The sequence below is a fragment of the Platichthys flesus genome, chromosome 8, assembly GCF_949316205.1.
Source record: "Platichthys flesus chromosome 8, fPlaFle2.1, whole genome shotgun sequence".
NCBI lineage: Eukaryota > Metazoa > Chordata > Actinopteri > Pleuronectiformes > Pleuronectidae > Platichthys > Platichthys flesus.
The window spans coordinates 27289739-27299937 of record NC_084952.1 but is presented as its reverse complement, the minus strand read 5'-3'; the positions used below and the strand labels follow the sequence as shown (position 1 = coordinate 27299937).

The window sequence follows — 10199 nt, the reverse complement described above, 5'->3', positions numbered from 1 at the left end:
TCTTTTCTGTAATATTTGGCAGCTTTATATGTTTAGGATGTACCATCATAGGTCTAACGTGCAGACAAGAAAGTACTGGAAATATTAGTAGTTTTCTATGTTTCTCTGGAGTTACCCTACTCGATGCACATTGCTTATTCTGAGCATGGGTCACTGTGCATCCTTTTGTCTATGTTCTTCATGGTCTTTGGAAATGTCTGATTATAAATAAATATAAAATGCTTCTTTGTCAGTTTAAATAGCTCCTGGCTATGATTAGCAATGTATTATGAGCTAAGTATAGACTGTAATGTCTGATCATTGTATTTATGCGTTGTAGTACAGACATTGCAACCCACATTGCTAAAGGAGCTGATCTGCACATAAGAAAGTACTGGAAGCATCTTTGCAGGAGCAAATAAATGCTGGGAAAAATTAGAGTCGTGGTCTTTCATGCCCTTATCCACACACCCGTTACAAATACAACAAATCCTTTAATAATATGATAGAAGGGTTAGGGTTAGCATATTAAATCATTTTTTAATTATATTGGAATTATAAATCTTAAGGCTTTAGGTAGAATATTTTCTGTAGTCTTAAATATTTGTCTCTTATTTTCCCACTATGTATAAGTCACACTTAGAAAATAAGTTGTGGCAATAACATGTTAATTGGATAATCTTTCAAGTAGGCTACATTGAATTGATAAATTGTAAATGTCCATACTTTTTGAATGACATTCTAAATATGTAATTCATACAATTTAGCTTGATAATTGTATGACTGAATATTGTAAGCTTTGCTATCTAATTTTGTAACGATGGACATTGATGAACTAGAAATAAACATCTTTTGTCTTAGAGTAACTACTTGTATGATAATAAAAAGATATAGATAGGTTATACAAGCCATAGATGTTGTGATCTACAGCAAATGTGATCGGCAGTCAATTGGTTTGAGGCAATTTCACTGGCGTCTTCTTCCTCTGGGGACCATTAGAGCGCATTCAACCAGGGGAATCTCCTCTTTCATGGCTCTGAAAGGATGAATGACATTGGGAGACATCTGTGCTGCAGCCTCATGGTCTCCCCTGTTACAAATTCATCTCGAAACTGCTTAATTTACGCAGAGTTTAAGGCCTGCTACAGGAAGTAAAAATGCCAGCGGATGTAGCGTTTCCAACGTACACCCCGTGCGTGAGAGCTAGAGCTAGAGTGAAGTGTGTGTGTGTGTGAATGTGACTGAGGACAATTTTAGAGGTAATTTAGGCTTAAAGCACATCGTAAATGATAGTTTCGAGTAAAATATGAATGTCAGGGATTACGGAAACTCTTGGATGACCGAAAATAACGCTGCGGCTGAAGATAAATCCATTTACTGGCTTGTATGGCAGTACTATGAAAGCCATGTACCCTACTCAGTAAATCAAACATTACCCCTTTGCCTTTTTTAAACTAAACACCTACTGTCGTAGGCAACATAGTTGAGGGTATCCCATTTAAGAAACATCTCCCTGAGGGAGAAACTGTTCTTTTCCATTTCAGGATGAAGAAGATAAGGTTATCAGCTGGCACAGTGAGGAAAGATGCAGAAGGGCCTATTAAAGGTAACAATGTAATGGAGATAATGGCATGTCTGAAAGCTCTGACTACAAAGAAAGTGAAATTCTGGATAGAAAGAAATTCACTATTAACTGTTACAATAAATAAAATAAAATTACCGTGACACTTGTTTTTTTCATCGATTGTTTCTATTTATGTAGTGATTTGACTTAAAAACAATGTTATCATAAAAATACTCATGTATGGGAGATTTAATAATCATATTTGCATAACATGAACAGCTCAATCGGCTAATGAGGGAAATCACACACAACTGGTGCGTCACATTTTCTTGTTACAGTTCTTGTTAAATAGGTGATTGATAATGACATGTGCTTTGAAGCCTGTGTTATGTTATGTTTTTATTGGTATTTTTGAGAAGACCAAAGGTAGTACAACAGATTTAATAATCATTCAGAGCTCTAAAGAAAGAGGGAGAGAGCCAGAGTATAATTCTACCACTGACTGTTGCCACCAGCTGCTTATATTGTCAACAGGCAAACTGCTAATCACCAAAGGAAAACAAAAAAAACATTGTCTTTTAGTAACATCCAGGGTTGAGTCATTCAATCATTTGAGAAAGAAAAAGGAGAACAGTTTTCAGGTTTACATGTTTTAACATTGGCTTGGTAAAATGCGGGAGTGAAAAATTTGGGAGGGGGAAGAATGTGGCGTATCCACTGGGAGATAAAAAGGGGTCAGCTGATTAACTTGAGATTCCAAAGAAACCTTACAAAAAGTCAACACAGATAACAGACAGAGGGATGGGTGGGGGATAGGCATGTGTCTAGGGGGGCTACAGCAACCACATCCAAAATAAACCTGCTTTTTCTTTCGGAGTGGAGAGTTTTATTATATATATACATTAATATATAGATAACACAGCAGACAAAGGCATGTGTAAATCTATACATTGCCATTACATAGATACTTGTGAAAGGAGAGACAGACGTTCTTTGCCGTTTGTCCAGGAAGAAACATTTGTTGGCCCTGGTCACCAACGCTTCTGCAGCTCTACTTTGAGCAAAGAGCTCTCAGAAACCTAGAGACACACAGACAGCATCATTAGTTCAGTGTTCGCACAGATCAATAAAGACTGATATAAATGCTGGCCAAGGACCAACTGGACCAGCTTAGTGTCAGCGAGCAGGAGGTCAGCACTGAAGATGAGCAAAAACGTAATAAGACAAGACACCAAAGATCAGTAAGAGTCTCCAGTATGTCACAGGTCAATGCACCCACTCGCTCGCTGTGTCTCCTGCAGGGGATCCCCCAATGTGTTCTTAAATTGGATTCTCTTGACTTTCAGCTGACTTTATACTAGGGGGCCATGCAGTGAAAGTCCGCAGATAATCCGGAGTCTGTCACTCTGACATTTGCGTTCACACGTGCATCTCATCTGGACAATCTCCAGAGTTTTATCTGAAAGCAGTTTTAAATGCAATCAGAAAAAATCCTATGCACAGATATTTCCATATTTTTGTATACAGCCCAGTAATTTTGTTTGTGCTTCTTTTAACCATGTGGTTTTAAGCTATAACTGCAACGACTGTGACACAACATAGACTTTAACAGGCAAACAAAGTGAGCCACTATCCACAGACAATGGTCGCGTGAAGGCCAAATAAACACTTCTGTGCACTCTGATCAATTCAGTAATTAAACCGTGAGCAACATCCAACAAAACTGATCAGTGATTAATCACCACAGTGATAAATCAATATATTACCGGTGTTTGGCAGTTTACCATCATATCCCCCTAGGGACATTTATGGGCCTGTCCATACACAAGGTTGTTCCTGCATAAATAATTGCGAGCCTGCTGTCTCTTGTATCCCTACAACATTCTGTGGAAACCGCTCATGATCATGTTTGTCCAGGCGAAATTGAACACTTATTGACAACTGTAAGCGACTGATTACTATAAACGAATGGTGAAGCTTCTGTCATATAGAAGCTTCACCATTCGAAATTGAGGAGCACATGGACGTAATTTACGTTATGACTACATTCCTAAAATCTGTTTGATTTAAGCAATTAGTCGAGGAAAAAGGTATGTTCTTTTGTCGCTGCAATGCTTTATATCCAGCAAAATTAGAGGTTTTGTTTTAAAAAGTTTTGAATTTGGGTTGGAAGATTGCTTAACAGACCAGCAATGTATAAAAAGGTCAGTAATTCAAACATTAATATAAGCCAAACACGAACAGTAATAAAGCAAATAGGTAGGCAGGTAGGATAAACGCATAGTTTTGAACTTCACTTTGCTCCATATTCAGTGTATAAACAGTTCTGCATTCAGACAACAGAAGTATATTGTGGAACTGAGGTGTGCTCAGTTATGCCAAGGAATAATTTGAGGTACATGCACTTGTCTTTATAAACTAAGAATACATGATATCCTCCTCAGGAGATGCGTTCGCCTGTGGATCACAGCCGACATTTTGGCTGAAAACACTGTTTCATGAGTGCACATCCTATTTTCAGGTTTGTGAGCGACAGCAGGAAAGCTGAGGTCTCACACTCAGAAGGAGAGGGGTGAGGGGGTAGGGCTGAGAAAGGGGGAGTTGGAGAATCTATCAAATAGCGCACCTCTCACTTTTGTACAACACTAACACAGCAAAATGCTACATATTTATGATTGTTATGAATGTACACAGTTTTGACTTCTATGATTGATTTTTCTCCAATTTTATAGAGCTTGTTTAAAAAGTGGTAATCCAAAAAAATCGGAGGAATGGTGCTTTATACACACTGCTTAATAAAAAAAAAATGTAAACACCAAGTCAGTTAAACTTCAGGGGATATCAATGAGTCCATTGAGGAAGGACAAGTGACTGTGACTCAATTTCACCTGTGTTGGTGCAAATTAATCCAAGACAACTTTTGCATTGATAGTTGCCACACAATTGCTCTGGCCTTATCCTTTCTGACTGAGTCTTCTTTAGTTTTGTATTCTGCTAGTGTTCTAGTCACTACTGGATAGAACGAAGCAGTACCTGCAGCCCAATAAGGTTGCACAGCTAGTCCAGCTTCTCCAGGAAGGCACATCCATACGTGAGGCCTAAAGAAGGTTTGTTCTGGATGTCTCCACGCAGAGTCTCAGGAGCCCGGAGGAGATAGCAAGAGACCAACCTTGCTGGATGAGAGCTGGACAGAGCTGTAGAAGGACTTCAGCCCAGCAGCAGGACTGGTATCTGCTACTCTGTAAGGAGATGCACTGCCCGAGTCCTACAAAATTACCTCCAGCAGGCTAATAGTGTGCATGTTTTCTGGCCAAACTGCCAGAACCAGAATGCATGATGGTGGCAAGAGGGCCGCCGGCCTCTATTGGGACCTGAGCTCACTGTCTAGCACCGTTTCAGCTGTGTTTACCAGCGTAATCGTCAAAGCGCCAGAATGAGACCGGTGATTGGCCTGGTCTCTGGCACTCAAAGTGCAGTCAGCAGATCAGAGGAGGGGCTCAAGAGGCAGCTGAAATCTGCCTGTTCTGTCGGCAGCTCCAGAGAGGCAGAAGAGAGGACATGGAAATACACATGGCAGCAGTTTTTTCTGACTTTAAACCACTTATATATCATTCCAGGGATACCTATACCTCAGAATAAATCCCAGAAAGGTGTTAAATATATATACAAATGAGAACTTATGGGACCTATGTATCGTGTAAACAACGTCTCCAAGTTTCGTCAAAGACTGTCCAGGGGCTCACTGATGCCCTAATCCAAGTCTGGGAGGAGATCCCCATGACACCTTCCGCCGACTCATCGTGAGCATGTCTAGACATTGTTTGGAGTGCAAAAAGGCATGCGTAGACCATATACATACACACTACAGAGTCACATTATTATTTGCTGTGATGAAATCTTGCACATTGGATCGGCCTGCGATTTCAGTGAGGATTTTCAACTGGAATAATTCGTTCATCAAGATCTGATATAATTTAAGTGTTCCCTTAATTTGTTTGAGCAATGTATGTATATATATATATATATATATATATATATATATATACACATATAAACACACAAGAGTAGCAGGTTGTTATCTCATATCGACAGTTGTCTGACTAGGCGGAGGATTTAGTGTCAAAAGATGTTCAAAAATTGTCTGGATTTTAAACCAGTCAACTAAGACAAAAAACGACAAAGACCCGTTAAAGAGTCAAAAGAGAGTGCGAGTGGCGCTACTGAACATATGAAACAATGGTAACAAACACTGAGTAAGAGATCTTACGTTAAACAATTTCTGATCCAATGACCACTGAGTACATAGTATGCTCATATCTCCTGGTCCACTAGCTGTACTTTCTGTGTGCGCGCTGAAAAAAAAAAAAAAAAACATGGTTTAAATACACAGCATTTGTATTTGGTATTTGGTAAATAAAAGAAAACTGGACTACTTGAACAGCACAACACTGGTCCAGCCAGTCCACAACAGTGTAATACGGGCTCATGCATAGGAGAATCTCTGAATGGTCATAAACAGTATATGCTAATGTAAAACTGATGTTAAAACATCATCGGTTACATCTTTAATTAAATAATGAAATAATTTATACCTACAGTCATTTTCACAGTAGTGCTGCAAATGCTAAGTGCTGAAGCACCACAGAATACAACTAAGCCAAACAAGAAAATTAAATAAAGAAAGGGCCAGACTGTGTGACACATGTCCGCCGAGCGAGAAGTTGCGAGTCACTATCTCCGATAGATAAGAGATAATGGTACACCAGTGTGTGATTGTCTGATTCTTCAATGGCAGACAATCACTCTTTGTCCCAGCTGATTCTAGAGGTTGAACTTGAGAAAATACAAAAGGTGTATTTTGTTTACAGATAATGCTTATGTATGTGACGTATAATTGCAACTTTTGAGATCAGTGGCGTACCTTGCCCATAAATGTGCATGGATTTGGGGGCTGGAGCTTCTGTAGAAGTGGTGAAGGGGAGGCTGAAATAGGAAAAATTGTGTTTCTGCCAGATCTATTATTGATGTCAGGGCTACTTGGCCACAGGGATTTTAACCAGTTTTTTCTCATCCTTAACAGCTTTGTTATATCGCACTTTGTAGTTCTGATTAAGGTGAGTGTTTATATCAGTTTGAGGTTGAATGAAGAAATACTACTGGGGCTTTATGCCACCGCCGACCACTGCAGTTTTTGTCTACACAATTTTTTTTTCTAGATTCTTCTGAGGTCGCCGTGATCTTTTTGCCGTTGAGCACTGAATTCAGTTTATCTTTGAGTACAGGTCACAACTTGTCAAAAGTTGAAGTAATTCCCTCAAGGCAGTCTTGATATATCGCTTTCAAGAGGTCAAAAACCTGTTTTGTGAGGCCACTCTGAACCAATCCTTTGGTTACCAAAATTACACAACTTATTCTCTTAAATCCAAGTTAATGTTACTGCTCAATCTGAAATGATTTCTTCAAAGCATACTGGAGATATCACAATCATAAGACAAAAATGTGCCTCATGAGGTCACACTGACATGCCTTTTCACCACCAAAAATCTAACAAGTTCATCCATGAGTCCAAAGGAATATTTGGAGTAAATTTTAAGAAATTCCCTTGAGGTGTTCTTGAGATATTGCATTCACTAGAATGGGGCGGACGTATGACTACCCACCATAATACTTACGGCCACTATTGACCATGCAAAGGCATAAAAATAGAGATTATAAGTTAAGTTGCTTAAATTTTCATCAAAGTAAGCCTATTACTCTAGTTGAGGGCTAAGGACAGAGGATGTCACACCTTGTAAGCCCTATGAGACAAATATTGAATTGTGACTATGGGTTATATACAATAAATTTTACATTACATGCGTTACATTACTAATTATTTAACAATGTTGTTGAACAGCAGTTTGTACTCAGTGCATGGGCACATGCAAAATATTATGCACTTCTCGCTTGATGGCTCCCAGGCCACTGGATAATGTGCTCAAAGAAATACAATATGTGGAATAAATCTTTAAGCCAAATGTTTTCTACCAAATTTTTATAAAGGTTTGCATTTTTGTTTGAATGTTGTTGTGGTAATGAAGCTGTGATTTATCTAGTGACTAAACACAAAGTGTTCAGATTCTCATCGTCTTCAGTTTAGTTTTTAACTGGTGCTTGATGCAAACTTCTCTATGCTTTTCTGCTACTCTGCTCCATGTTAGGTATTGCCAGAGTGTCATTTGTTAAGGGAAAAACAGCAACGCCGGTTTCATGCAGCCGGTATCCTAAATTTAAATGTGGCAGAATCTTCAAATTAGAAATCAGATCACATTTTAATACAACATAATTGTGAAGCCCTAATTATCCATCTCGTTTCCCAATAAGTTTACCAGTTAGAACAACCATAGAAACAAGTAACATAACATGCGTACCCTTTATGTCAGTCCTGAGTAGGGTTGCAAAGGGGCGGAAACTTTCCTTGGAAATATTGAGCTCGGGAATTAAAAAAAAAAATTAAAAAAAAAGGAAATTAAGCGCTGAACAATAAAAACATTATTCAAAGGTATGGAAAATGTATGGAATGCAGCTCACACTGCATGTTGAATTTCAACCCTGCACTGTGCATTTCTCCATCACATGCTCAGATAATTCCCAGCATCCTGCACACAGCAGGGCTATTGAGGCCAGCTGTAGTTTGCAGGACTAGTCAGGTAAGTTTTGATGATATAACTGGCGAAAATATATTGGCATGCTGATTGAGGATTGTTCATCTAGCCTATTTCTATTCATTTATCCTTAAATTGTAAAATATTTTTTAAGTCGATTCCAATTGGCCAACTATTTATATCTCTGGCATTGCTGTAGTATTTTTTTACAAGCTATTTTCTCATCTTTTTCTACAGAACAATGCCATGTGCACTCTCACGTGGAGACATTTCACCCCATCCAATGTAGAGGGAAAGGCTGTGTACATTTGCAGATACGATGCAAAGACCTATGTTAAGATGATTACTGGCCTTTATTAGCATTTGACCAGATGTAGATCATAATGTCATAGCGACAAAAAAACTAGTTTTAAATAAGGAGGGAAAAACAATCATAATCCAGTTTGAAGGAAGTCAGAGGCATGTTATGTGAGCACATCGGTCAGCATTATTACAGAGTCAAAGCAAAGAGAGTCCGTTGAGCCCCAACAAAGGAACAGAATAGCATGGCAGCAAAGTTAGTAGTCAAATTCCCCAAGGACGTCTTTGCTGAAGCAAGACATACCAATTGTATCAAGGTTTTTGATTTTGAATGTTCTGTTCTTTTAGGGTGCCCTCTTAGACTAATAAAGCTTTTAAGCTTCATCATTCCAACAAGAATAATTTCTTCAGCTTTTCTTTTCCAATTTAATGTTTTTTATTATTTTCAAAAACGGGCACTGGGTTGTTGGAAAGGGAATAGAACAATATCTAAATACAATACTGTAATAATGTATGAGCAATTGGTGTCTGTAAAAAAAACGTCACTTGGCTGTTTGCTACTAACCTTTCATGTTAGGCTTGGATTTGTCAGTTTGCTTGCCTGTGGGGGTTTGTGCCTGCTGGCCCTGGCCACCAGATGAGGCCCCCTGCTGAGCAGCTTTCTGTTTCAACATGGTCCAGTCAAATGTGTAGTCATACTGGTGGTTCAGAGTCCTGAAACACACAGAACATTTTCTTTGCATATTTACAGCAATATGAAACAGGAAAAAAAGGATGGACAAAAAGGAAAAATAACTAAAGAATAAAGCTAAGAAAACGTTAAGCAGGAAATAAGAGATGTAGGAAGAGCAAAGTGAGGTGGAAAAAAGTAGTAAGAAAAAAGTTTTTTCTATAACTACTCTAGTGCTGATATAATAATTCAAACAAGTTAAAGAGAATCAGCAAATAACAGAATCTATCGAAAGCATGTATTAGCAGCTGCTTACTCAGATAAGAGCTGGTCTGCAGTATGATCTTTGAACATTGGAATATTAATAGTGACAGTTGTCATTCAAGCCACCACAGGTGCATGTGTGTTTACCTAAAGAGGATGCGGAACAGTTGGCGCAGGTACATGTAATCTGGAGCCTCCTCAAAGCGCAAGCCACGACAGTAGTTCAGATACATGGCGAATTCTGCTGGGAAACCCTGGAAACACGCATTCATAAAACAACGTCATATGGCTGTGGACAAAGTATTCTGCAGCAACGGTCCTGTTTAATGTGTCTTACCTTACAGAGGACCTCAACAGGGGTGGACATCTTCTTCTCTGAGATCTTTTCATACTTCTGCTTCTTTGTGGCAGCCTAAGAGAAACACAAAACCAACAATAATATTTGTATGAAAATACACTGAAACACCAGTGTTGGCAACAATGGCCACAAATGTATTTTAGTAGCTATTATTTACAGCACAACAAACATAGCTGGGACCAGAGAGCACCACCTGTCATTGTACTATTTGGTTATAACTACTGATAAGTGGTTAACCAAAATACTGATAAATTGTTGCATAATTATTTTTCTTAAAATTAACAAACACATAAGTAACACTTTAGTAGCAATATATGAGCTAGTAATAGCTGATTAAGTAGTTATAAGTAGTTTATTAACAATACAGACACCTATGGGAATCCTTAGGCAGAGGCTGCTGAATCAACGAAAACACAGCTG

General features: G+C 38.6%; 1 protein-coding gene across 6 annotated transcripts in view; it reads right to left on the bottom strand.

Annotated features, from left to right (window-relative positions):
• Positions 1-1929: 1929 nt before the first annotated feature.
• Positions 1930-10199, bottom strand: part of csnk1a1 (casein kinase 1, alpha 1) — a 36324-nt gene continuing 28054 nt past the window's right edge. For 2 of the 6 annotated variants that reach the window (XM_062393423.1, XM_062393428.1), the window contains 5 exons: positions 9759-9833; positions 9569-9675; positions 9053-9201; positions 5811-5895; positions 1930-2622 (listed from right to left, as the gene is read on the bottom strand). In XM_062393423.1, coding sequence (XP_062249407.1) covers positions 5855-5895; positions 9053-9201; positions 9569-9675; positions 9759-9833 — 372 coding nt within the window. In that variant the 3' untranslated portion in view covers positions 1930-2622; positions 5811-5854. Of the gene's footprint in view, positions 2623-5810; positions 5896-9047; positions 9202-9568; positions 9676-9758; positions 9834-10199 lie in introns of those variants that run through there. The other 4 variants (XM_062393425.1, XM_062393424.1, XM_062393427.1 and 1 more) reach the window with 4 other exon arrangements.